At 50.5% G+C, this 27,911-nt stretch overlaps 1 protein-coding gene across 2 annotated transcripts; it reads right to left on the minus strand.

The window, feature by feature from the left end:
• Positions 1 to 302: 302 nt before the first annotated feature.
• LOC123941151 (solute carrier family 22 member 1-like) lies at positions 303 to 27,881 on the minus strand. Of its 2 annotated transcripts, XM_046004050.1 has the most exons (11): positions 27,413 to 27,879; positions 23,054 to 23,157; positions 21,147 to 21,301; positions 19,490 to 19,658; positions 18,118 to 18,232; positions 17,581 to 17,687; positions 14,625 to 14,839; positions 11,808 to 11,916; positions 4,186 to 4,298; positions 2,990 to 3,089; positions 303 to 1,010 (listed from the first exon to the last, which is right to left on the minus strand). In XM_046004050.1, exons 1-11 carry the CDS (start codon positions 27,821 to 27,823, stop codon positions 944 to 946), a joined length of 1,665 nt encoding a protein of 554 aa, XP_045860006.1. In that variant the 5' UTR covers positions 27,824 to 27,879; the 3' UTR covers positions 303 to 943. The 2 variants fall into 2 exon arrangements, with proteins under 2 accessions (XP_045860006.1, XP_045860007.1); XM_046004051.1 differs by lacking the exons at positions 303 to 1,010; positions 2,990 to 3,089; positions 4,186 to 4,298 and adding an exon at positions 9,579 to 10,079 and having other exon boundaries at positions 27,413 to 27,881.
• Positions 27,882 to 27,911: the final 30 nt, after the last annotated feature.

The following is a 27,911-nucleotide window of genomic DNA, read 5'->3' on the forward strand; positions in this document are numbered from 1 at the left end:
ATTCTCAAAGGAAGACCAAATGCTGCTTAGACCTGATTGCCATGGTTTCATGTCCCTGAGACCATCACTGAGCTTAGCCCATGAGGCCAGAAGTGTTTGTAACACAAGCACCTGTCTTTCACCCAGCCTCCCATTCACATTAGAAATTTTGTTTCCCAATGTGCTCTGAAGGCTGGTTATCATGTTGTCTGGTTTATTTCACAGGTACAGAAATTTTAATATAAACCTTCTGGTGTACTCTAGGAACAAAATCACTTCTTCGACCAGAATAGGAACCATTTATAACTCACAGTAAACTGAACTCCTTTTGGTATATTTACTAGAATATTTTGCAGTTGGCATAGGAGTTAATCTTCTAGAATCACCAACAAGAACAAAAACCAAGAGTGAAATCAAATACAATATTCCTGGAGCAAAGGGGACAAAAACTGCTTCCTAAAAAGGTTACAGTTCTTCTAGCCTTCAGAGAAGGATCATATTTCCAACATGATTCGGGTACGGTTTGCAGGAAGTGCCGCCATATTTGAAAACAAAGTGCCCTTCAAGAAGACAACATATTAAAATACTCTTGCCAAGATAGATACTACAGATACAATGACATTTGCTTTCAAATAGTGAATAAAACAACACTGCCTTTAGGAAACCAGTGACAGAGGCCTCTTTTACAGTAATATTTAAATTCTATTGGATCTTCCAAATATTTCAGGTAATTAAGTAACTGGTAACCACCGACAGTTCTCGCCAGGAAAAGTAAGTAGATAAAAGATAGGACTTTGGGAGATTTCAAAGAAAGAAAATAAAGCAAAGCACATTTAGTGTTCTTCAGGCTATTGGTTTAGGGGCAGGCAAGTGTGAGGAAGAGCACAGAGAAATCAGGGTTTCTTTTCTTCAGATGAAAACCCCACCTTCCTCTCTTCCACTCAGTCCCCGCGAAGCATCTCTCTCAGGTGCCAGCACGTTCTGATGTTTGGATCTGAAGGTAAATCGTGTTTTCTTTGGGCTTTGCTATCCTGTAGCAGCCAAAAATAAAAATGAAAGTTAAAATAAACAGTCAATGTTTTGATTAAGAAACTACTGCAGGGCACCTGGGAGACTCAGTTGGTTAAGTGTCTGACTCTTGGTTTCAGCTCAGGTCATGATCTCAGGGTGGTGGGATCAGGCCCCATGCTGGGCTCGTGCTCAGCTCAGAGTCTGTGTAAGACTCTTTCTCCCTCTGCCCCTTCCCTCTGCTCTCTCTCTCAAATAAATAAATCTTTAAAAGAAAGAAAGAAAGAAATAGAGAAAGAAAAAGGAAAGAAAAGAAAGAAGAAACTATTGCAAAGTTGTCTGTGGGAATAAATCTCAAAACAAAAGGTGAAAATGAGATTAGCAAGCAGAGGGCGGTCTCAAGAATGAGCAGGTGTCTATGGACAAATTGTACTGAAACGGCTTAAAATCTGCTAATCAACATTAGCTCTCTGTCAGCAACTAGAAAATGTGTTTACAGTTAAAATAGAATGTTTGTTCCTTGTCAGTACGGATACACCCAGAATTTCTCAAAGTCAGATTTAGTTAGCACTTAAATGCACTTCGTTGCTGGAGTTTATTAAAAGCACAGATTTCCTGGGTCCCACCCTTCATTTCCTAAGTCAAAAACCTTAGAAGACAGCCCAGGAGTCTGCATTTCAGTAAACTTCTTTTTTGTGATTCTTCTGCATACCTAGTTTTGAGACTCACCAAGGAGTTCACACAAGATGCGAGAAGAATGGAGAAAATCTCAGACATATTGAGCACCTACTGTGTGCCAGGTGATCGCTTGGTCATCCACTTTCTCTTCAAGATAATAAAATGTCACCTACTTACTGCATTTCCCCAGCAACCCTCCAAACTGAGTACTAGTGTGGCTCCTTCTCAGGCAAGGAAGTTCACTCTCTGTGAGTTTCAGCAACATCCCCAAAGTCACATGGATGACTGGATTTGAGTCCATGTCTCTCTGAAGCCACAGACCATTGTCTCTCCTCATCACAGGGACACATGTGTCTTTCCTATGGAATCCACAGAGTGAGCCTGGGTGGGGGGAGCTAAGCGGCCACCTCCTCGAGCACTGTTTATTCCTTTCCCTTCTTATCGCTTTAAGAGTAGCATCTGAGGGGCACCTGGGTGGCTCAGTCTGTAAAGTGTCCAACTCTTGCTTTCAGCTCAGGACGGGAGCTCAAGGTCATGGGATCCAGTTCCTGTTGGGCCGCGTGCTCAGCAGAGAGTCTGCTGGAGGTTCTCTGCTTCTCCCTCTGCTCTTTACCCCCCAGACTCACTCTCACTCTATCTCTCTCTCTCAAAAAAACAAAAAATGAAAAGAGTAGCATCTGAGACTCCATTAAAGCACTTGTCCCTGGTACAGGAATGAATGTTTTAAATTGTTCTCCTTTGTAAAGAGAGTCACTAAAGAGCCTGAACCAAGAATTGTTGAAAGGACAAGATTAATTTTTTTAAAAAAGAGTTTGTTTATTTATTTGACAGGGAGATCACAAGTAGGCAGAGAGGCAGGCAGAGAGAGAGGGGGAAGCAGGCTCCCTGCTGAGCAGAGAGCCGAATGCGGGGCTCGACCCCAGGACTCTGGGATTATGACCTGAGCCGAAGGCAGAGGCTTAACCCACTGAGCCACCCAGGCGCCCTGACAAGATTGATTTTAAAAATGTTCCCAACACAGAGCAATTCTCTCCAGGGATGAGCTAGGGACTCGGTCCTCAGTCAGTCAGCTTAGACCTGACCGCCATCTCCATCCTGACCGATTCTCCATCCCAGTTTAGAACAGATAACTGCCCACTAAAAATACGTAACTGTGCTCTCCAATCTCTCCTTACCCAAAGCCACTGGTTGTTTGTGTTTCTCTCTCCAGCAACTCTGGGAGTAATAAAAAATGCACACCATGCCTGCGAAGCTCCTACACCCTTAAGACCAAGAGAAGACATGGAGGCACGTGGCCCCAAGTCCCTGAGCGCCATGGGTTTACCTCCCGAGGTTCTCCGCATCCTCGATGGTCTCTGGCAAGGTGACACCTTTGGTCTCAGGAAGAAGCAGCGTCATTCCCCCGGCAACCAAGCCCAACACCGCTTCAAAGGAAACAGAGTTCACATAGAGCCCTTAGAGCACAGCCAATGGCATTCGGAGGGACGCCAGCCGCTTACTGAAGGGCTGGTGGTAATGAACCTGGTTTTCAGAAGTCAGGAGCATCTCGGGAAAAAGTTAAAGCAATAGGATTACTGGGAAAATGTCAGAGTCAATAGGGAATAGTGCCTTCATTTTACTTCTACGTAAATTCTACCATAACTGATGTTTAAGTATTAGGGAATTTATTTATTATAATACATAATATGTATTATATCGATTATAGTTACTGTATATAAAACTATACATACTAGATAATTATATTATAATGTATTATTTTTATATGTAATACATATTATGGCTACTATAAACTATAAAATATACTATAGTTACTATATGTTAATATTATATTACTATATATGATACGAAGCATAAAGAATATATTTTGGTCAGGGTGGGCCACTCTTGTTTCTCCCTCCCCTTTTCTCCTCCCTTCTTTCCTTGCCTATCCTTATTTCTCTCCCCTCTCTCCTTCTCCCACTCCTTGGTGGGTCTGCCTAGGGCGCAGACACAGCAGCGCTCTGTGCACAGACAGCAGTTTCGCCTTCTGCCAAACAGGTAAGTTGGGTCTTGGAAGACCCAAGGTCTTAGTCTGGGGAGGAGGAAAAGTGTTCTCCTCCTGCTCGAGTCCAATATTATCACTAACAAAGCTAATACCTCCTTGTGCCTATTCTCAATTGTTAAGCAAAAGAAGGGTGACAATTTAGCATCTTCAAGCCTCCCACAATTTCATGTTATGTGCACAAAAATTGGGAGTCAGATTCATAAGAAAGCGGGAGGCTATGTCAAAATGCCTCCCAAATTTTGTCCTATGGGCGGAATTGTTGGACTCTAGAACCTTAAGATGTAACATCTGCCTTCTGGGAATGGCATCTTATCTTTCCCATGAAACAAGACAGAGTGAGTCAGGAGACAACAGAAGGGCAGGCACCGTCCTTGTCTCCTGTAAACTCCCCAGAGGACATCCTTCACTGGTCAGAGGTCTTAAGCGATCATGCTGGGCTGGAAGGAAGGAATCATGAATAACCCATGAAGTCTTACCAAACAAAATGAGTGGCAAGCCTCGCCAAACCTCCATCAGCCTGAAGACCAGGAAGGGGGTGATCATTCCACCCAGATCGCACAGGGAGGAACACACCATCACTCCAAGATTCCTGATAAAATACAGAGAACAAAAAGGATGATATGTCTGTGATTCAACTTTCCAGAGGTTAACCTTATCCTAGAGCAAGAGCCGGGGGGCAGAGAGAGGCTGGAGATAGAGTTAATCACCAATGACCAGTGATTTTTAATCAGTCCTGCCTACGTAACAGAGCACCCATAGAAACCCCAAACTATAGGTTCAGAGAGCTTCTGGGTTAGTGAAAATACCCATGTGTTGGGAGGGTAGCCCACCCCAAGTCTATGGGGACAGAATCTCCTACGGGGGACAAAAGGTCCTCCTGTGCTCAGGGGACCTTTCCAAACCTCACCCTGAGTACCTCTGCATCTGGCTGTTCATTTATAGCCTTTATTATGTCCCTTATGATAATAAACCAATAAACGTAATTGTTTCTCTGAGTTCTGTGAAACATGATAGCAAATTATTGAACTTGAAGAGCAGGTTATGGGAATCCTGATTTATACCAGTGAGTCAGAAGTGCAGATGACAGCCTGAGACTTGTGCCTGGCATCAGAGGTGGGGGAGGGGGCAGTCTTGTGGGGGCTGAGCCCTTAACTTGCGGGGTCTGCTCTAACCCCAGGGGGTTAACGTCAGAATTGAATAGGATACCCCAGTGGTGTCTGGAGACTTGGAGAATTGGTTGGTGTGAGCAGAGTTCTGTTTTCACGTGAAGAGATAGGGAAGGGTAGCGAGAAGCTATTGAGAAACGGAGAACAAAGAAAGCTAGAGCGGGGAACAGAGCAAAGATCGACCTGGAAGGATCCCCTCTATCCCTTGTAATAATCTTTGCTCTGACACCCACTCTGTCTTCTATGAAGATGGTCACTTTTGATTAGTGTTTGCATGGAATGTCCTTTTCCATCCCTTTACTCTTAAACAATCTCCACCACTATATTTTTTTAAAGATTTTTTATTTATTTATTTGATAGACAGAGATCACAAGCAGGCAGAAAGAGAGGAAGGGAAGCAGGCTCCCCACTGAGCAGAAAGCCCCATACGGGGCTCGATCCCAGGACCCTGAGATCACGACCCAAGCCGAAGGCAGAGGCTTCAACCCACTGAGCCACCCAGGTGCCCCTCCACTTTATTTAGAGTGAGTTTCTTGTAAGCGGTACACAGTTGGGTCTTACTTTTTTGTCCTGTCTGACAATCTTCGCCTTCTAACTGGGGTGTTTAGAACATTCATATTTCTTGTGACTATTGATAAATTGTTTAGTGCTGGATATTTTTGTATTCCTATAAATAATCTTGACTTTGTTTTAAAAATATGGTTAAATTAGGAACAATAAACTGGGAAAAGCTTTATTCTTTAGTACATTACTTTTAAGCTTCTCCTATTATGCTCATTTGCATAATCTCTTTCTCCCTACAATTGTAATTATAAAAGTAGTGCATTGCATTTCCTTTCCAAACCCCCACCACTACCTCAGTTGGTTATATCATTTCTTAGTGTTTGCCATTATATTTTAAAATATATTTATAACTTACTTTATCAGTGTTTAATGATATGTTTTTTCTTAGCTGGAAATAGAGGAAATTATATGCAAAATTATATATCCCTGTTTTATGGAAAGATTGTAATAACAACAGCAGATGTTGAATTTTATTAAATGCCCTTCACTATCTAAAGAGATAATAGTATAGTTTTAATTTATTAGCTTTATAAACTCTTTCAATATACTAGCATGAATTATACTATTAGATTTTCTAATATTGAACTTTGTGTTCCTGAGTAACTCATCTGAGATATTACATATTATGATTTTAATATCTCCACTATTCTGTTCTGACAATATGTTGTTTGGGATTTTAATCAATATTCACAAATAATATTTACCTCTAGTTTCCTTATTTTCTTTATCTTTGTTGGTCTTTGATATCAATATTATCCTAGTTTTATTAAAATGTTTTTTGGGGGCAACTGGGTGGCTCAGTCAGTTAAGTGTTTGCTTTTGGCTCAGGTCATGATCTCAGGGTCCTGGGATCAGGCCCCACACCGGGCTCCCTGCTCATTGAGGAGTCTGCTTCTCCCTTCCTCTCTGCTGCTCCCCCTGCTTGTGCTCTCTCTCTCTGGCCAATAAATAAATAAAATCTTTAAATAAAATAAAAATTTTTTAAACCTTTCTCCTTTTTCTATAGTCTAGAACAGTTTCAGTATTATTGGAGCTTTCTATGAATTAAATGTTTTATAAACTCTCTGTGTGAGACCATTATGGATTTCCTCTTTATCATTGTTAAGGGACTTCCTTATCTTATTAGACACATTTTTGACATAAATTCAACTTTGTCTGATAAGATTATGGGTCTTGCTATATTTTTGTTTGCATTTACTGATAAGCTTTCATGCATTCTTTTCTTGTCAACCCTTCCAAAGAAAAGTTGTAGTTCAGCTCTGCAGCAAGGTGTCTAGTTTTGCTTTTTTTTTTTATTATTATTTTTTTAATTTTTATTTATTTGACAGACAGAGATCTCAAGTAGTTGGAGAGGCAGGCAGAGAGAGAGGAGGAAGCAGGCTTCCCGCTGAGCTGAGAGCCCGATGCGGGGCTCGATCCCAGGACCCTGGGACCACGACCTGAGCCGAAGGCAGAGGCTTTAACCCACTGAGCCACCCAGGTGCCCCTTCAGTTTTGCTTTGTAACCAAAGAAGTTTCCTTTTGTCAATAGAGGAATTGAGCCTCATTGTATTTGTTTAAATGTCAGAAGCACTTGGACTTAACTCTGTCATTAGCTTTTATACCATGCTCTTTATTGCTTCTAGAGTCTTCTTTTCAGTATGTGTTGGCTATGTGTATTTTTTTCTGATAATTTGGAAAGTTTGAATTTTTTTAAACTGTATTTGTATATATGTGTGTGTGTATGTGTATTTCTTTTTTTTTTTTTTTTTTTTTTAGTAACCGACATCGAATGTGGGGCTCAGATTCAGGACCCTGAGATCAAGAGTCACACGGTCAGAGCTGGCCAGGGGCCCTGGAAAGTTTGCATTCTTATTCAAATGTTACCTTTATAATTTTATATAATACATTTACTGCTCTATTCCTTTAGGCAGTATTCATTAACTTGCTATTATAAACAATTATAAAATTTATAGATTTCCACTTCCTCCATCCTTTCATGCACTGCTTTCAGTAAATTATACCACTGTTTTAGTGTTTGCCTTACCCTTTACATCTTTAAGTACACCTAAAGCACTACATAATTTATCAGCTTTTTTAAAAAAGATTTTATTTATTTATTTAAGAGAGAGAGAGCCCACAGGCAAGCATGGCAGAGGGTAGAGGGAAAAGGGAGAAAGAGAACCTCAAGTAGACTCCCCACTGAGCTTGGAGCCTGACGTGGGACTCTATCTCACAACCTTGATACCATGACCTGAGCCAAAATCAGAAGTCAGATGCTCAACCCACTAAGCTACCCAGGCACCCCATATCAGCTTTTCGTAATATGGTTTTTTCCAAGCTGGAAAAAGCATACTAAGGATACCACATGCAACATTCCCTCTCCTTTCCCTTCCCTGTCTTCTAGCATTTCTTTATTGTCAGATTTCTGACATTTACTGCTGTTCTGTTGTCAAAATCAAATTCACTTTAATCCCACATTCAATGATTATCAAGCTGAAAATCAATTTGATATTCTCCTTATTTCTGTGACTTACAGTTTTGGCCCAATAATTTAACTAGGATATTCTTTATCCACTTCAAATCGTAGAGTCAAACCTTCTTTTATTTCCAGAAGTTTCTGTAAAGGTTTTTTTTCCCCTTAAAGTTTTTTTGCTTCGTTATTTCAGTTGTCTTCTTTGGGACGTGTGTGCGCGTGTGTGCATTTGTGCTTGTGATCTCCAAGACTTTTAAACTTTGCTTATTTCACTTTCGTTTTGCAATTCTTCATCCTACCTTGCCTTTCCCTCACTGGAGCGGTCCTCCTTTGCACTGCTTTCAGATAGGTTTCCATTTCAATCGTCTTGTGTCATATTCTTTCAAGAACTTTAATCTCTGCTTTAAACTCTTATTTTATGCATATGACTGATTCATTCATATTGCATTTAATTGAGGTATTTGGGGCTACAAATTTCACCTCCATTGTGACAATATTTTTCCAGAGAGTATTCTTTATCTGTCATTTGCTTTTTCTGTTTCTTTTCTCCCTTTCTCTCATGATGTATTTGTATAAATGGGTGAATTACTTTCTTATTATTCATCTTTTAATACTGTGATTTCTTCCTGTATCAGCCATTTCAGAAGAATTCCTGGGGAGTGGCCAGATCATGTTCTAGACTAGTAAAAATTCTCTGTTCAACCAGGGTTGTATGAGAACAGGTGCTTCAACATCTCTCACTCCCAGTCTACAGGGGTTGGCAGTGCAGAATCCTCACCACACAGTCTCTCTCCTCCACCCTGCCTTGCAGCACGCTGCTGTCCCCAAGGCCCCTGAAGGTTCTTTCCTGGCCTCACTCTCCTGCTTCACCTTCAGCCTCCTAGTGTTCGGGGAATGAAACCTATGCCTCCGGCCCCTATATCCATCCTGTTACTGCAAAGAAGGGCTTGTGGGTTATACCCTCCCAGGTATGCTTCCTACTTTGGAAAACTGCTGGTCTTGTCCCAGAGTTACTGTCACAGTGTGCATCCCTGGAATCTTCCAGACCCTCTGAAACCTCACTGCATTAGGCAGCCCTTCTTCTCACACTTGCCTTTCAGGGTCATCCTCATGGCAAAGCTGGAATTTGCAGGGGTTTTTTAAATTCTCATTCTTCTGGTAGCTTCAGTGTGATGTCCAAGAGGAGAAAGAAAAGGCACCATTTTTTTATTATTATTTTAAGAAACGATGTCTTTAAAAAGTAAAAACTTGAATAACCACACAGAAGCTCGAAGAAGGAGGGAACTAGACCCCTGATGTAAAAGTCCTGGGGTTGTGGTGCCTGATTCATTCAGTCGTTCTACAAGTACTTAGTGACTGCTTAGCACAACTGGAGACCAGGTGCAGAGGCACAGAGATGTGTGGCATGTCGCTCCTTTACTCAGGGAACTCATACCATACTGAGTGTGACAAAAAGGAGAGACCGTTCTCAACACAAGGCAGTGCCTATTGAAACCGAAAGAATGTTCTTGACAATATGTGCTGTGTTAAAAGGAGACTATTGTTCACTTCTAATACCTCCTGTGAATGAGAAGCACATTCAAAATGGCTTTGATAATAATTTTTTGACTTTGGAGTCCTTGTAAAGTAATAAAGTAACCGAAATAATCTTTTTTAATGACTTAGATTCTATTCCGTTTATTGAAAATATCAGAACTTTCATGAAAGTCTTCTTGCTGTGTGTGTGTGTAGGTCATGGTTAAAGTCAGTTCTCAATGTCTGGCTTCTGTTCCCAGTTACCGAGAATCTTCATCACAGACTCTCTGCGCCAATGGTCAAGGGCTCCTTGAGATGGGCTGCTTGGCCTTCTTCCACGTAGGAGCAGGACCTCAGGACCTTTGACAGTTTACACTTTCAGTCTGTCCCTTGGGTCTGGTGCCATGACAATGGAATTGTTTGGCCCAACTATTTTAGACTCTGGGCTCAGGACAGCCAAATGTAGAAGACTTTCTCTTTAATTTGTCTTCATCTCTTTGAACTCAGTCCAAGCAACCTTTTCCAGATGAGAGTAGAAGACGATCTTTTAATGAAGGACGGATGGGGAAGAGGAGAGTACATCAGAGCCATGCTTGTGTCTTCTGGCTGACTGAGGGGCTCAGGTTGCTGTGTAGTTAGACTGGGGACCTGGAATATTTCTGAGAAACCACTGGCATGATGGCATGGGAAACAGGAAACCATACAGACAGAAAAAAGAGTTTCAGGAAATATACCACATTCTAAAGAAGGTCAGAATTGGAACTTTAAAGCAGTTAATTACTTTTACAATAAAAATCTTCACTTAAAACTGAGTCTCCTAAAACACAGTTGGCCATAAATACATACAAAGATGCTCGACATTGTCAGTGATGAGGCAAATGTAAATTAAAGTCACAATGATACCACTACCTCCCAGAATGACTTACACAATAAAAAATGGACAACACCAAGTGCCGATGGAGCCGTAGAGCAGCCAGAACTCTCCCCCACGGCTGGTGGAACACGAGATGGCCCGCCATTTTGGGAAACATCCTGACAGCTCCTCATACATTTAAACACGCACCATATGAACCACTCCAAAGTTTTTGCCCAAGAGATATGAAAACATATATCCACTCCAAGACCCATACCTGAATGTTTCTGAGCAGCTAGATTAGAATCACTCCAGACTGGAAACAGTGAATGCCAATAAACAGGTAAATGGCTAAGGAAATCGTGGTGCATCATTTACACATTGGAACACCGCTCCGCACTCAGAGGGAACAGGGCATGGATGCCTGCAAGCCCATGGGTGGCCTCCATCGTGCTAAGTGAAAGGAGGTGAACACAAAAGGCTACTAGGCCATGTTGCTTCATTTACATAATAACATTCTGGAAAAGGTGAAACTGAAGGGAGAGAAATGGTTGACAGGTGCTGGAGATGGGAAGGGGTAGACTGACTGCAAAGGGACCTGAGGAAGCCTTTGGAGGCGATGGCAATGTCCCCGTAGTGATTGTGCGGCAGATTAATGAATACATACACAACCAAAACTCAGCAAACTGCGTGTGACAGTGAATTTTGGTCTAAACCTGACTTTAAACAGTACATCTCCTAGACCTGGGGCACCTGCGTGACTCAGTTGGTTTAGTGTCTGACTCTTGATTTCGGCTCAGGTCATGATCTCAGGGTTGTGGGATTGAGCTCCCCCTCCCCACCCATGGGGCTTCGAGCTCAGCAAGGAGTCTGCTTGAGATTCTTTCTCTCCCTCTGCCCCTCCCCACCTTCTCAAATAAATAAATAAATCTTTTAAATTATGATGAATCTTCTAGGCCTGTTGCTATGTTTACAGAAAAGTACTGTGTCGTCCCAGGAAGAGCCCACCATTAAGGTCAAAAACACGCCCTGCCACTTTCTGGTTCTGTGCCTCTTGCAAGTGCTCTGTCCTTCTCTAAAACTCAACTTCCTCATCTGCAAAATGGAAATAATGGTGATGTTTAGGGCGAAGTGACAGATGTCTAGAAATGTTTTGTGTGTCATCGTACGGTCAGAACTCTGAGCACGTTGTGTCTACAAGTGTCCGCGTGCCTGGCGGACTTAGGCAGGAGCTGGAGCTGAGGGCTGGACTGAAAGTCGGTCTCACACTCCCTGACCAGGGCTCTCTCCATGCAGACCCTTGTTCTCCGGGGCTTGCCCACTGCACACTCCATTCCAAGTTCCCATTTCATGTTCTCTCCTGTAATTAGCCGTTGACCCTCTCTCTAACGCCCACCCCCCAATTCAGTGTCCAAACGGATTACCCTCTGGGGGAGCCTTGAGCAACTGTCTTGGAAGTGCTGGTCCTCATTGAGCCTGGCTAGTGCCCAGCTAGGTCAGTGGCAACCCCACCACACTCCCCTACCCCCCGCTTTGTGCACCCACCTGATGAACGTGGGGTATAGCTCGGCGTTCACCAGGCACACCAGCTGGAACACGATGGTGATTCCCATGCGGCCAAAACAAGCCACCGTGATGTTTAGCCAGTGTAGATCTGGACGGGAAACACACGGAGGTGGGGAACTCACATGGGGACTGAGCCCACGAGTGCCCTGCCTTGAGGAGCCCCATTAGGAAGCTTGGGCTCCAGAGCTGGAAGAGCCAGAAAGAGTGCCTTGTCTAACCCTTTCATTTGGGATAAGTAAACTGAGTCCTGTGAGGTTTCCAAACCTGGTGGTAACGCAGGAGGGAGGCTCCGTGGCACAGAAGAAAGAACGTGTGTTTTGGATCTCAGCTCTGCCTCCTGTCAGCCACGTGACTTACCTCTTCGGGCCTTGGTTTCTTCAGCTGTAAAATGGGAACAGTGATAGCCAGCCTACAAGCTGTTATGGGATTTTGAAATGACAAATGTCAAACGTCCACCATGACTGTTCCAGAAACGTTGGCTTCTTAATTACCATGCAATAGTGTCTCTGCCAGGGCCTGACACAGGAGGTCCACAAGAAATCCAGCCCCTCGGCCGGCAGCCCTGGAGCTGAGGGACCGGATTTCTAACCCTCAATCTAGCCTTCACTTCCAAACACATTGTCTTAAAGGAAACACCTTTCAGGATAGCCTCAGACTCAAGCGCTAGGAAAGCAAACCCTTGTTGCATCTTAGCAGATAGCTGTGGGGCTCCCCATTCCACGAGGGTTCGGGAAGCCCTCCCGCTACTGAGGACCGATCGAGGAATTGAGCCCCATCACCTGCTCTACCTGGGTTACTCCACACGCTAACAAGCAAATGGCTCCCAGGACATGCCAGGGGACTCATTAAAGCCTCTGGGGTCCCAGACATCATGTCTTCTTGACCCCTGTCCTCAGATACTGGCTGTTCATGGAGGACATGCTCGTTTCACTCTGCCAGCATGAGGGTCCCCGGAGAGAGGACACGGTGGCCTTAGGGATGAGCTCCCCACCGGGTCCGACTCAGTCTCCCAGCCCCCTGCTCTTCCCCCAGATCACGGGTACCCCCAGCCTCCTGAAGAGAAAAGAAGAGGATGTTCGCTCAGACAGGATCTACAGGGAGGGCCTGGCGTACACACTCTGGGGTCTTTAATCTGGTGAGCGGCTCTGCTGTCCTGTTTCCCATCGGCGCTGGGGGCACCTCTCCCTTCAGCAGCCAGAGGGACCGTGGGGAGCATCCCTGCCCAAAGCCCCCAGTGCTTCCCTTCCATATGGGGGACACCGTCCAGGGCTGCTTGCTGCTAACGCCCACCTCTGTCCCCCAGGTCCCGTCCTGCTCTCCCCATTTCAGGCACAGGGCTTCTGGCTGCTCCCTGAATGCTCAGCTCGACCCTCCTCGGTGACCCTCCCGCTTCCATCCTCCTGCCCGGAAGCACATTCCCCAGATGGTGACATGGCTCATTCCCCTCATTCAGGTCTGCCCAGGCCGCCCCTGACCACCGCACAAAGGATTAACGCCCACCACGCTTCACCTGCACTTTCCCCTCTAGAATGTGACCTCTGTGGAGCAAGAACTTTCTCTGCTTTGCTCATGGCTGGGTCCCAGGGTCGAGACGTGTGCTGGCCACACAGAAGGCACTTGCAATATTTCCTGGAGGGAGTGAGTGTTTATCATCTCACGCGACAAGGACTCGGTAGAGGCAAGTGGAGAGGGGGGTGGGGGGAAAGACCTTGCCAGGGGGGTGGGGGAGGATGGGACCAGAGAGCACAGTGCCTGGGTTCTGTCCTGATGAAAACTGACAATCTGAGATCTTGGGTTCCTTCTCTACCCCCATTGCTGCTACTTAAAAACAAACAAACAAACAAAAAACTTCCCATTTGTCTTTTCAGGATTGCAGAAATGGGAAGATGGGGAAGATGGTGGATAAAATCTATTTCAGACGGACTCTGCTCCTTTCCCTGTCCTCACTGTTCTCTCCATGCAAGGAGGAAGAAAAAAACTGAGTCGTCTTTTTATTTTCAGCCTGATCCATACAGCCTAGTTCTTGAGAAACCAGTTTTCAGGAAACACTTCCCACAATACCCTCTCTGTAAAAGCTTCCCGAAACAGCTCATTTCACCCACCAGGGCAGAGCACAAGCAATACAAACTTGGGAAATGGCAAATCTGCCTTGTGCTTCTTCAAGCGTCTCCCCAAACGTAACAAATAGGAAAGGCAGTTTGGGTACTCAAACCAAAACTGACCAAAGTCATTCTGCTTTGGATTATCCTGGGTCATAAGAGCGATGGACGAAAACACACACCCGCCAGAAAGGCTGGTGTCAAAAAGACCGGCAATACCCAGTGTCGGCGAGGGTGTAGACCATTTGGAACGCTCAGGCATCGTCGGTGGGAGGGCGCGCTGGTCCAGCCGTTTTGGAAACCCGCCTGTATCCACTTCGAGCTGCATATACACCACACCTGACCCAGCAAACACACGGATTCGTACCCGAGGGAATGGAGAGTCTAGGCCCGTGAAGAGACGTGTGCCTGAGTGTTCACTTTATACCCCAGGAGGCAGATGCTGGAAACCACACAGGTGTCAGTCAACAGTGGGACAGGTAAGTAGCTAGACACTTGTCGTTTACTCATCATGTGTACGTTATACCAATTTAAAATTAAGACACACACACACACACACACACACACACAGGTGTAGACTAGGGTAACACCCTGACTTTGTCTTTGTTCTCGTTCCAGGGGCATATCCAGGAGCCGAAACGCTGTTCCACGGTTCGATAATACGATCATCTAGAGAATGAGGGAACGCCCCACTCACCGTGGGAGATAAAGATCATGACGAGGCAGGCTGTCCCCGCCACCAGATTGGACGCCACCAACGGGCGGATGAGGCCGAAGCGGTCAATGGTGGTGAGGATGATGAAGGTGGCCAGAAATTCAACCAGCGCTGAGTATAGGAAGTCCAGGTGGAGGTTCCCGCCCGTGGCACCCACGTGCATGATGAGGCCCTGGTAGAGTACGGAGCTCGTGAACCTGAGCACAGAGGAGAGGCAGAGGCTCAGACCGAGCGAGGCTCCTGTCTGTGGGACGGGGGAAGGTTCGGAGTCTGGCCACCAGAGAGGAACAGGTGTCGCTCGATCTAGAACGTCCTGGAGTGACATGAGACGAGGGGATAAAAGTCAGAAAGGGTGTCCTAGAGGGGCCATTGGTGAGAGGCTCTCTCAGGATTGATGTGATGTCATGACTTCTGGGGTACAACCCCGTGTCCTAGAACCAGCAAACGAGGACCCGAGGCCACGGCAGCTACAGGGGGATGGGCGGAGGGTACCAGGAGTGAGCGGGTTCAGCGATCAGACGCTGTACGAGCTGTGTGAGGCTTGTCCTGACCACAGATGTGTAAGACGTAGCGGCCAGCCTTCATTTAGAGAGGCTGTGCCCTACTCCAGTGGCCCCCACAGATCAGGTTTGCCCTCTGCAGAACGGTGACAAAAGGCGCATGGATGAGCTATTTCTCTCTACAACCCTCTCTTCACCCCTTCCCTGCCCCACACTGAGTGCCTGAAGTGTTTCCTGGCACACAGAACGCACCCGCCAACGATGAGCGATTACTGGTGTCATGGTGGTCATCATCCCAAGGTCAAGTTCACACAGCACAGCAGGGCAGACGCCAGCCAAGTCTTTCCAGCAGCACAGCACCCCTCCCCTCTCTCCTCCACCCTGCAGCCCGCCGCAGGACCCCTCCATCCGCATTCCAGGGAGGAATGGCAGGGGCACCCAATATGGCTCAGACACCCATAGGGACTGGCTGATTCACTCTGGAAGGCTTTAGAGAGTCCCATGGGTCATTTTTTGGTGGCATTCCGTAATTTTGGAGGATAGAAACATTTGATCATTGTATTGGTATTTACAGTGTGATAAGAGATTTTGGTTGATAAGTTGCGCTCTTGTCCCAGCATGTAAATTACCTCTTGGCTCCAAAACAGATCACAACTGGTTATTTCTCATCAACACACTCCCTTGTTTTATACAACTGCACACCAAGAAACATTGTGATGCACTTGTTTCTAGTCCCGAATCATTCCTAACTTCCCAGGGGCTCACCATGCCCTCCCTTTGTCCCAGTCAGGTGGGAAGAGTCACCTATTACCAATAAAGAGATTGCTTTAAGAGAAAGGAAGGTCCAAGCCTGGTTTCCCGGTCAAAAACCAGTTAACGAGTGTGCAGTGCTGCCATCTTTTGGCAGAGCCCGTGAACTGCATGGACATGTTAAAACAGCCGGCCTGGGGACTAGACACATTCCACAAAGCCCTTTACACAAACTGTCTCATGAAACTGCCAACATGCTGGCGACGGAGGTCCTGCCGTGACCCCCATTTGCTGACGAGGAGGCTGAGCCATAGAGAGAAACGGGAGCTGCCTGGAGTCACAGGGCCGGAAAGGGCTGGGAGGGAAGGAGCGGGTGGAGGGAAGGCCCGTAGGAGGGGGGTCCGGGGTCAGCTCTTGGTAGGCGGTGGAAAGTGATTTGGTTTTATCCTCAGTGGGATAGGAAGCCAGCGGAGGGTGCAGACGGGAGTTCTGCGGAGCAGAATGTGCGGGGGAGGGGGTGCAGGAGTGTGAGAGCTGAGAGGACAAAGCACACGCATCTCCCCCCCCAAGAGTGCGTTAGGGGGTGGCAGTGAGTGGAAAGGGGAGGAGGGAAGGGGCGGGGGACAGAAGTGCACTGGGCAGCTGGGTGTTTGCAGAGGCTCCTGGGACCATCGTGCTGCTGGCTGCAGGACTCTGGGGCCAGCACAGGGCCATGCGTGTGACTGGTAGGGGCAAAGGGAGGGCACGGTCAGCCTGGCTGGCATCTCTTGCACCACGGGTGGGTTCTATGGGACTGTGGTTATTCATTCGACCTTCTCAAATATTTGCAAGGTTACCATGTGCCAGGCCTCACGCTATTAGCTTGGACCCTTGGTTCTAGTAAAACCTTCCTGGAAGCACTGGGTGTGGTGCAAAAACAATGAACACTGTTACGCTGAAAATAAACAAATAAAAAAAAATTTTTTTAAAAACAAAACAAACAAAAAAAAACCTTCCTGGAAGCAGAAATGATTGTACAAGGAGCAGAGTGGCTCCAGATGAAGGGGGTGCCCCGGGGGTTGGGGGAGTGACTGCTAAGAACCGCCCGCATGTCAAGGACAAAGCATGGGGGGTGGGGATGTCCTCCGAAGGAACAGGATGGGGGACTGCAAGAGAGCAGCCTGGAGAGGGGTGCAGACCCGGGGGTCAGCCAGGGATCGGCGGGGGGACGTGGGGGAGGTCCTATGTGTGAGTGAGTCTTGTAATCAGCGAGCGATAAAGGCACAGCCCTGCCCACGGAGGGTCTCTAAAGTGCCCAGATGTGAGGAAGGGCTCTGCATCTTTGGAGGCACCGAGAGCCACTGAAATCTCACCCATTTCCATTGACAACAGACAAGTCAAGACATGTCTGTTCCCAGAAGACAGACCCGTGAGAGGGGCAGCAGCCCTGGGATCCCTCCGTCATACTCACTCATCCTGCTGTTGACCCCTCCCACGTCACACGCTCTCCTTACTGGAATGCTGTCTTTCCCACATTACTCCATCCTCAAGGGAGAAATAAAGATGTCTTTCTACGAGCTCATTGACTGCCTGTAATTCATTTTAAAACTCCTTTTCCGCCTGCATTGTTCCACTGCCTTTAACTCAGACCCCAGGGCTCGGGCAAGCACCCTGATTCCGTGCGGGGGAAGGTCCGGAAGGTCCCTTACCACAGGTACATCAGAATAAGGGTGTGCTTCCTCAGGTGCGGCGTGCTGAACAGGTCTGCAAAAGAGGGCCTCAGCTTTTCGGTGACGTCCTCTTTGAGAGAGAGCATCTAGGAGGGAGTAAGAGCATCAGCGGCGTCCAAGCTCAGGGGAGCGGAAGAAGCCCTCAGAGCATCCCCCATTCCTGTGCTCAGCACTCATCACCCCAAATCCTTCCAGGGCCTTCCCACTCCTCCAGGCAGCCTCAGAAGCATTTTCTAAATCACCCAGGGCGTCTGGGGGGCTCTGTGGGTTAAGCATCTACCTTCAGCTCAGGTCATGATCTCAGGGTGCTGGGATGAGCCCCACATCGGGCTCTCTATGCAGTGGGGAGCCTGCTTCCTCCTCTCCCACTGCCTCTACCTCTGCTGGTGCCCCCCCCCCCCCCGCTCACTCTCTCTCTCAAATAAATAAACAAAATCTCTAAAAAATAAGTAAATAAGTAAACCATAACGCAGCCCAAGGCTCAGTGATGAGAGAAACCCCTTGCGACTTTGTCACCTTGAGATCAGGGAGAGGCGATTTCCCATTCTTCTGGGCAATGTGGTCAATTATCTTTATCACTTGAGTGTTTCTCTTCTGTGACAACAACCACCGGGGAGACTCGGGCACGCACCTGCGGACACGGATCGTCACTACGTGTGGGCGCCTCCGGAGCGCTCCTGATGGCGAAGGCCTGATGGGAGCGAGGCCGTGGCTCTGAGAAACCGACCCTCCTCACTTCGGGACTGTAATTCCTCAAGCAGCTAGTGGACGAGGCTCTGGGGTCATCCTGTGCCAGCCCAGGGGTCCACAAAGCTCTGTGGGTGGGTCCCTCACACTCTCAGTACCACCTGCTAAGATTTAGGGGCAAAAAGTGAACGGCTCTTTCCTCTGTGGCCTTCATTTCATGGGACAGGGGTCCCATTCTCTGCAAGCCACGGGCCGCCCTCATCCCCCTGGAAACTCCTGGTACAGAATCAATGCTCCATGTGCCCCTGGACCCTTGTGTGACAGCAGGGGGTCTCTGCGTCATACAAGGGCAGTTGAACAGGTCCCAAAATGTCTCCCAAACCCTATAAGTAGATAGTATGTGGTCATTTCAGACTGGGTAAGGGTGTTACAACGTGAAGCCTGGGAATCTCTGGCGTGAGCTCTTCTGGAAACGCTCGGGCTGAGGCCCATGCTGCAGGGCCAGCGAGACTCAGCCCTGGCATCCTGCCCCATGGGGGAGCCCCGGATTTCACCCTGATGGGGAGAGAGCAGGCTCATCCTGACCACAGGTTTACGGCTCCTTGCGGTGAGCCCTGGTTTAGAGACTGGGTCTTCTTCGGCACTGCCCACAGTAATTTGTCCTTAGAATGGTAATGAGGGGTGCTAGGATGAGATATTTCTCTCAACAGCCCTCTCCACTCCTGTTCTCTGCTCCACAATCAAAACTCAAAACTCATCTGTCCAGCTGTCTATGCCTTGGGACCCTGCCAAAGGCTGTCCACTAGTAGGATTAATACCCCATGGGACAGGTTTGTCTCACAGTGGCTTAATGCACACAATCCCCAGGAACTCTCATTCACTCATTCATTCATTCAACGAACAGCAAATGCCTACTCTGTGGCTAGGTGACTTCTTATCTGACTTGAAGCATGGCCTCTCTCTCTAGGGGATACAAATTCGAAGAGTTTCTGTTTGAGGGTCGCTCCCCCACGTCATGGGGCCATCCTGTAATATTAGAACACCCCAGATGGCACAAAGGAGGGGAGTAGCCCTGTGGCTGAGTGACAGGTCACCGTGGCCACTGGAGGATGGCCCATGTGGCCGCCGAGTTCAGTCAGAGTTCACCGAGCGTGGTCCTGGGGGTGGAGAGAGAGCAGGGCACCGTGGAGGACCCGCGTACCAGTAGTAGAGCAGGAAGAGGAAGGTGGGCAGGGAGACAGCCAGCTGGAGCCACCTCCAGTGAGGGATGACGTAGGCCAGCCCGGAGAGCAGCACGAGCCCCACCGTGAAGGCTGTCTGGTAAAGGATGGCCACCATTCGCCGGTAGCCCAGGCCCACGAACTCTGTGACTGAAACAGGACATGAGTCACCATCAGGACTCCTGGGCTCCCCATGGCCTCCTACCCTCCGGGCGAGCCCCCACACCTTGCCCACCTCCCCTGCCTGACCCCAGCTCCTTCCCCTCGTCTGCCGATGCTCCTCAGCTCAGGCCTGGCTGTCAGTCCCCGCTTCTCTCCAGCGCTTCCTTTTTTAATCCCCCCTTTTGCCGTCTATACTGTCCTTCGGGTGCCTCAGGGTTCAGTCTGCCTGAACACAGGCCCCGGCCTCCTCCCCAGAGCTTTGCCCCGACAAGCTCCAGACTGAGCTGCGCCATTTCTCACGGCCCCGGGACTGTAATTCCCTTAACAAGCATCTCTGGGTGCCCACCGGGGACCCGGCACCTCTCCAGGCGTCCGGCATGGGTCCTCAGCTCCCACAGCAGGGTTGTGCGCTTACAACCCCGCATCTTCACGAGAGAGGGCAGAGGGCACGGCCAGCAAATGAGCAAATCATGTGCCAGGCCGGAACGCGCTTTGTGCCCCGGTGGAACGGAAAGTTAACTGGTGGGAGGGGATGGGGGCTGGAGAGTGAAGGGGTCGCAGTGTCTCAGAGAGCAAAGCAGGCGGTGAACCTCAGGGGGAAATTCCAGGCAGAGGCAACAGAGGATGAGGATCCCCAGGAAGAGGCGGAAACTGCGGCCATCCTGGGGGCCCCGTCCAGAGGCTGGCCTGGGCCGCACGAGGAGCAGAGCCCATGCCCAGAGCAGCAACATGTTCCCATGCCCGCTGCTGAGTTGAGACAGACCCAGTGGAGGTGAAGCGATGGTGTTGGCCTGGGCCCGGAGGCAGGAACAGAGAAGAGATGGTGGCCCAGGGTGTGCTGTGAAAGGAAAGCCAGCGGCAGGACCCCTGAGGGGCCAGAAGCAGGAGTAGCGAAGTGGGGGCCATGCTGACCGCCAGACAGCGGGCTGGGGTGGGGGTCTGCAGGCGGAGCAGGTTTGGGGATGGGGGGGGCAGTGGACAAAGTTCCAGGTCCTGCCACACTGAGGGATGAGGAGAAGAGAAGCCAATAAGGGAGACCAGTGAGTCACCAACAGAGGCCCAGGGAGTATGAGACCGACAAGCCTTCTGGGGAAGGGAGGGAGGGAGAGAGGGAGGGAGCAGGGAGGGAAGGAAGGTTGAGAAGGAGGGAGGGTGAGAGGGAGGGAAGTTGAGGCAGATGAAGGGAAAGGAAGGGGAGGGAAGGAGAGAGGAGGGAGGGAACGTGAGAGGAAGGGAAGAAGGAGAGGAGGGAAGGAGGGAGGGAGGAAGGAAGGAGAAAGGGAAGGGGGGAGGGGAGGAGGGAGGCCATCCCCACGTAGTGCTCTGCCCGGCCCGACAGGCAGTCGCATACAACTAGAGTCAGCATGATGTCTCTAGACCCTGCCGATGTACCCTCTCCCCCTAAATCCCACGTCTACCTTTGGTTCCCTCCCCTTCCACTTGCCCAGTGGGAGGGCATCCCAGCAGGACACTTACTCAGGATATAGCCAGATGTCCAGCTGCCCTTGCTGACCAGGCCCTGCAGCAGGCGGAAGAGCAGCAGAGACGTGTAGTCCGGCGCCACGGCCGTGAGGACGCCCAAGACGGCACCGATGAGGGCAGTGGCCAAGAGACATAATTTTCGGCCAAACCTTCAGAGGCAAGGAGACAGGAAAGTGGGGGTGGGTGTTGAATATTTGAGGCCCGATGGGCACCAAGTGACAGTGAGGGTCTTGATCAGGAAACATGTGTCACCGTGTCCTGAGGGACTGCACCCCGAGCCAAGGGCCCAAATGTGTGGTCCTCAGGGAGCAGCGGCCCTTTTGAGGTTCATTAACTCACTGTGAGGAGGAAGCCAGGATCCCGATGCTCTCAGGCATGGGGCATCTCAGCCAGGAAGGGTTGGTCCCCTGGGGCTCCGCAGGTCCCACATGTGCCCCCCACCCATCGCCCAGCAGACTGCATTACTATTAACATGCCAGCCTGACCAGGGGCCTCAAAAACTTTTCTGGGAAAATATTCAGTTCTCATGGTATAACATTGAGGATTATTTCCCTTTCCTTTCTTCATGAATGAACCGGGCAAATCACTTGCTAACTCTTCATCCTGGTGGGGAGCTTCATTGACTCCGTCTTTCCAGCCTGATCCCACACTCCAGCAGCTACTTGAGGAAGCAGCAGGCCAAGCTCCTGTGTGGTCACACGCCCGACCTGGTTCCTACCCCCACATCTCCCCACCCTGCAACCTCTGCGTTCCCTGCCCCCTACCTCCTAGACTCCCCCCGGGCCCAACATCCCCTACTCCTTGCCCCTCGCCTCCAGCCCCACACTCCTACCCAGCACGGCCCCACCCCAGCGAGTAAACCTCCTCATCCTGCACTAATGTAGAAACCTCCCATCAGACGCTCACACCCATCACCCACAAACAACCAGAACTAATGTCGTCTGCGTCCACCTCCATCTCTTCTCCTGCGCCTCCGACCAAAGGCTGTTCCACCTGCTCCCCTGGCACCCAGCCCTTCCATGGCCTCGTTGGCTCGTCAAGCCCTCCATGGTGCGGTCACCCCCATCCTGGACCCTTTGCCTCTCCCCTGTCCTCCTCACCCCACTTGCCTTACAGAGTTGTCCACACACCCAAACTTTACTTCCTCCTCTCTTGCTTCTCCTCAGCCTTCCCCTGACACCATCCTTGTCCCTGGTAGTCGTGGGGTGCCTTGTCCGCAGATCTGGGCCACTCCTCCCCGTCAGGCCAGTCCCCTCTTGTGTTCTATAGCTCCACACTATGCTGGGACACTGGGTGTCTTTCTACCTCCCTGTCCTTTCCTCTACATCTCCTTTGCCAGCAACTCCTTCCCTAACAACCTCTATAGCTTTGCTGCTTATCTCAACCACGGTTGACAGCTTTAAATACCAGCTCCTGCTGACAAATCCCAAATGTTTATCTCTAGCACAAACCGCTCTTCTGAGCACGACTCACCACTCACGTACCCAGCTCCCTAGGTGGTATCTTTTCTTTGCCTCCTGGGCTACGCTTAGCACAGGACCAAACTCAGGATGGCTCCCCACCCCCTTCCCCCACAACTGAAGCCTTTTTCTAACCCCCTCTGTCCCTACCCTCACCTCACCCATCTGCTGCATGTGTATACCTTGGCTTTGTCCCCATCTTCTCCCAGCCCGCCACCCAACTGTACAATATGCATGAGTTTTGACCCCCCAAGTCCATCCTGAATCCCCACCCTTACTCCATCTTGCTGCCCTGCCCCACTGCAAAGCTCTAGCTACCAGGTCTCTCTCCACCAGCATCTGCGGTAGGTGTCAACCAGCCAGACGCTCCCACCACCGTCCCTGTGATCCATTCTCCTCACGGCATCGCCGCCGCGTTCAGTCTGTTTGGTCTTTACGTACCGGTCTGCAATGTAGCCGACACCCAGAGAGCCCAGGAAGAAGCCCAGGTTCACGCAGGACTGAAAGAGGTCCACCTTCCAAGAGTCGTCACACACCAGGTTAAACTGCGGGTCACGCCATGGTCGGAGGGGCCAGAAACACAAGACCGCTTGTAACTCCAAGTGTCCCTCCCGTCCTCTCTCCAGACAAAATCAGTGTTTACCCCGAAGTGTGATAGCCCCAAGGGCTTCTCATCATTTTTTTCTTACCACATTTTCATAAGACAAATTTCAGGTTTCCGGTGAATCTCATCTGCTACCACTATATCCCTAGTATCTTTGTTTTACCCTCACTACTGTCAAGAGTTTGACCTTGGCTGTCCGTTATTGAAAGACAACATGGCCAGCAGATGAGTCTTCTAGAAAGAAGTATAGCACAAAAAAAAAAAAAAAACAAACAAACAAAAAAAAAGAAGTATAGCACAACAATTTCCTAAAGAGAGAAATGTAGCCAAATAAATCGAACACGTTTTCCAGAACTGGTCAAAAGCCCTCGATTAAGTACCTGTTAATTATATATTTAATTATGTGAGGTCCACTGATGATCCTGGAGATTCTGTCATGGGGGGGTGTGGCCATGAGTGGCCCCGGGAGGGGCTGAGCAAAGACACTTGGGCAAGAAGCCAGGCTGGGTGGGAGCAGTGTGGGCGCTGGGGTCCTGTGCTCGGGACCCAGGGTGGCCGGAGACTCAGAGGGAGCACTGCGCCCAGAGCCAGCGAGGGGAGGGACAGGGCAGGAGGGAGCCAGGGGCAAAGGCAGGACAGACCCACCTGGGGAAGGGCTCTGTTGAGTTTTAGGGGAAGCCGCACCGCAGGGGGCACACACCTGGGCACTGAGAAGCCCCACCAACCCCGAGGAGGAGGAGGAGAAGAAGAAGGAGGAGGAGGAGGAGGCATCCCACTTCCTCACTGGGGCACAGAAAAGGTAGAAGCAAGGTGTGGAGCTCCACAGCTGGGGCCCTCACATCGTCCCCATTCTTGGCACAGCCCCGGGCACACCCTTCCTCTCTCCCTGTCTCTGTCCGGCTCTAAGTACTTGGGATTCATGGCTCTGGGCGATGTGGGACGGTGAGAAAGTCACTTCGCCACGGCGGGCCTTAGTTTCCCAGTCTGAACCGTGTGTATTGCGCCTGTCCTGTCCCGCTCACAGAGCTGGTGTGAGCACAGAAGAGGAGGAGTCCTGTGAGCAGGGTTTAGGTAAAAAACAAACCCTTTACCCTTTAGAATCGAGGTTTGACTATACCCCACTGCCCGCAGATCTTTCGGGTGCTGGTTAAAGCCAGCCCCTTCCCCCCAAACCCAGTCCCGGGCCCAGGGGTCGGCCAGTAAGGGCCCCAGGGCTCTGGGCTCCGTCAGCCTGGGGGTCCCTCTGACTGGCTGCTTACTGCCTTGACATGAGCACCTTTCAAAATAAAATCTGGGTAGCACTCTGGGTCACCAGCTGACTTTCAGAAACGAATCCCAAGACTGTCCTGTGACCTGCTTCCCCCGCCTGCACCCCGGGGTCGGCTCCTGGGAGTGGCTCGGCTCTGGGAGGCACCACCGGCTACGGCTCAGCACCGTGGGCATTCCCTCTACCAAACCCAAACGTTCCCTCCCTTCAGCTGAAAGCACAGCGTCCCCGCAGAGCTTCTGCCGTCTTCCATCTTCCCAGCCTGCCGCGGGCCCTGCCGCTAGGAAACGGGGGGACAGATCTTGGGTGTTACCTGGCTGTCCCAGGGTCTGCCTCTCCAACCGCCCAACTGTCTTCTCGTAGCCTCTACCCACCTGTCCAAGGCCACACCCCACTTCCACTGCACTGGGCACCAGTGTGTCTTTTGTTCTAATCTTCGTCATGAGCGTGTCTGTAAGGTGTCCCTGCCCCCCTTCCTCAGATGCCCAGGGTGCCCTCTTGTCCCCCAGACTGTGCAGAAGCCAGGGCGCTCACGGAGCCAGAGGCAGGGGCATCTGGCCTTGCCTGTGGAGATCTGTGTCCCCACAAGGCTCAGGGTCTGTGTCTAGGGTCACCTACCATGCCCCGTGCCCCCCCAACTCACACCCAACCACTGCCCCCCAGCACATTTGTGCACCCCGGGAAGACAGGCCCAGCCCCCAGGAAAGCCTAGGGTGGTGTGGAGTGGGGGGCGCTGGATGGGTCGCTGCTCCCACTGGGGTTCCGCCAGGGCTAGGTCCTGGGGTCTCGGACACAGTCTGTGTTCTCCAAGCTCGTCTGATTGTGAGAATCCCCCAGAGTCCTGGTCAGAACACAGACCCTGTGGATCCGGTCTCAGCAGATCTCAGGCCAGAAGCCAGGAGATGTCTAGGATAAGACGAGTCTGGGAACGGTGACAGAGCCCTCCCCGGACCTGGGGCCGAGCCCTTTCTCCCGCTCACACTCACAGGCCGGGGAAGACGGAGCTAACCAGGCAGGAGGGGGGCCCCAGCCCACTGTGGGGCTGCAGCTGGAAGGGCAGGGGACTCAGAAGTCAGGGAACGTGCACGTTCCTTCCCCAGATGGAGCCCCGGGCCCCACGCCGAGCTCGGAAGGGCGGCGCCACCGGGACCTGCAAACGGGCTGCTTCAGCATCCCCCCTCGAGCAGGTTCCAACGTCCAAGGCGAGGCTGAGTTAAAGATTATTCCTGCAGCAAGGAATCACGAAGGCAAAGCCCCTAAGAGTAAGCAGCAGCGCAGGAGGAGGAACAGAGCCGAAGGCGGGTTTTAAAGGCATCGGGGTGGGGGGGCGGTTGCCGAGGACTCCTGTCCTCTCCCACCCTAGAGCCCCCGCGCCCCCTGCCTCCAGCACACCCCCACCGCCTGGCGCGCGGCACACTCCGTCTGTGAATGAGAGTGTCAGGAGCCCCTCAGTCCTTGCCAGTGCTCAGATCTAGGGTCTCCTGGGAGCCCAGCTGCATCCAGACAGTTCCCAATGTCCCACTAGGGCTGTCTTGCTCCTCTGCAGAAACCAGACTGATCTTCCCCATCTGGCAGGAAGGCAGAGTCTCCAGGCTTAGGAAAGAAAATCCAGGGTGCCCGGTACAATCTGAATTTCAGATAAACGACACTTTTTTTTTTTTTTTTTTTTAGTGTAAATGCATCTTCATGCAACATTTGTATTCCCAGCATCAAACATTGTGTAACATCTGGGACATAATTATCTTAACAATTGTTTATCATTTAACTGAAATTCAAATTTAACTCGGTGTCCTGCATTTTTCCTGGCAACCTTCCATAAGGACTCTGCCCTCCGGCGGAGAGGGAGGGGTCACCACCCTTCACCCCCACATTCCTCCCCAGAGACCTGAATTCGAATCAGCATTGACAGCACATTGTCCCCAAATGAGCCCATGCTGTCACCGGAGGAAGCCTAGGAAACCAGGTGTTCATGCATTTTCAGGTAAAGCAAGTGGCACTGGCACCTGTTCCTCCTGAAGGGGAAACTCCCGTTCTGTCCCCTTCCCAGTCCGACCCTCCCCCACCGAGCAGGGACCGGATCAGGCCAGAGGAGAGGACACAGCCCCTTCCTCCAGTAAGAGCCTTGGCTGCGTTAACGCCAAAACCACTCAGTTACCTCTGGTTTCAGGTAAGCACCCAAACCGGGCTTTGCTAACAGAACGCCTCTGCATAGCTTCTGGTCTGCGGCTTCAACAACCAACCTCGATGCCAGTTTCCGAGGGCCCACGCTTGGCAACACTTTCAAAAAGATCCACAAAGGGAAAAAAAATCTGGTGGCCTTTGGCTAAAATATTCTCGAGGCACAATCCAGAAAGGACCCACTGAATTCTGCAAGTGAGGCCCTTTGACTCCATGACCCCCTCCTCCAGGCGGGGAGCGGGGCCGCCACTGACCCTGTCGGAAGCGGGTATGCCTGTACCTCCATGGCGCTGGGCAACATCCTCAGGAAAGCCCAGCAGATCTGGGGCATGGCCAAGACTGAAACAGTCAGACTCCGGCCTCCAAACCACCCCAGTGGGCCCGTCGCTGTCACACGAGTGAAGGAGGGGGACCCGCCATTCTAACGGTACCCCAAGTGACCTCTACAGGCTCTTGGAGAAGCCAGTGGGGCAGAAAGAAGAGGAACCTGTCTCCCCGGAGATCCGTGTTCAACAATCCAGTCTGGCTTGCAAAGGGCTCCCCGACCTCCACCTGCTCCTCTAGCACCCAGCGTCCGTAGGGGACCAGACCGCGGAAGGACAGAGTGCCCAGCACAGAGCCAGAAATGTCCTAAGTGCTCAGTGGATAGAATTCTCCTCCCTCCAACCTGATGTGAAACCGAACCCCCTAGGATTTGTTTCCTCGGCTCCTAAAACCCACCTGCTCCCCCAGACCCGGGGCCTGCCCTTACCTCGGTCACGATGGACGAGCCGGGCGTGTCGTATACCCAGCCGTGCCGACAGGGCCCCAACGGCAGGTGACTCCTATTGGCGGCCAGGCCGGCCAGCGGGTCCACGCAGCTGAGGCCGCTCTGGTTCCAGTCCACCTCGTAGCTTCGGCAGTGGCTGGGGAAGGCCTCGCCAGCGGCCCCCGGGCCGGGCACCGTGTAGTTCAGCTCCTGCGCCAGGCTCCAGCCGCATCGCCGGCTCAGCTCGGCCACCCCGGGGCTCAGGCAGCGGTGATCCGGGGTGAAAGCCAGGAAGACGATGCCCACATAGACGGGGGCGAAGGCAGCTGAGAGCAGGCACAGAGTCAGGAAGGCTTGCTTCTGGAACCAGCCAAACTCGCCAACCTGCTCCAGAACATCATCCACGGTGAGCATAACGGGACCAGCACCTTCATCGCCTCGGCCAGACTGCCAGGGCTGCCCGGATGGCCGGGGTCAAGGTTCCGTGAGCACTTCCGGGCTG

Source organism: Meles meles, chromosome 5 (assembly GCF_922984935.1).
Source record: "Meles meles chromosome 5, mMelMel3.1 paternal haplotype, whole genome shotgun sequence".
NCBI classification, from domain to species: domain Eukaryota; kingdom Metazoa; phylum Chordata; class Mammalia; order Carnivora; family Mustelidae; genus Meles; species Meles meles.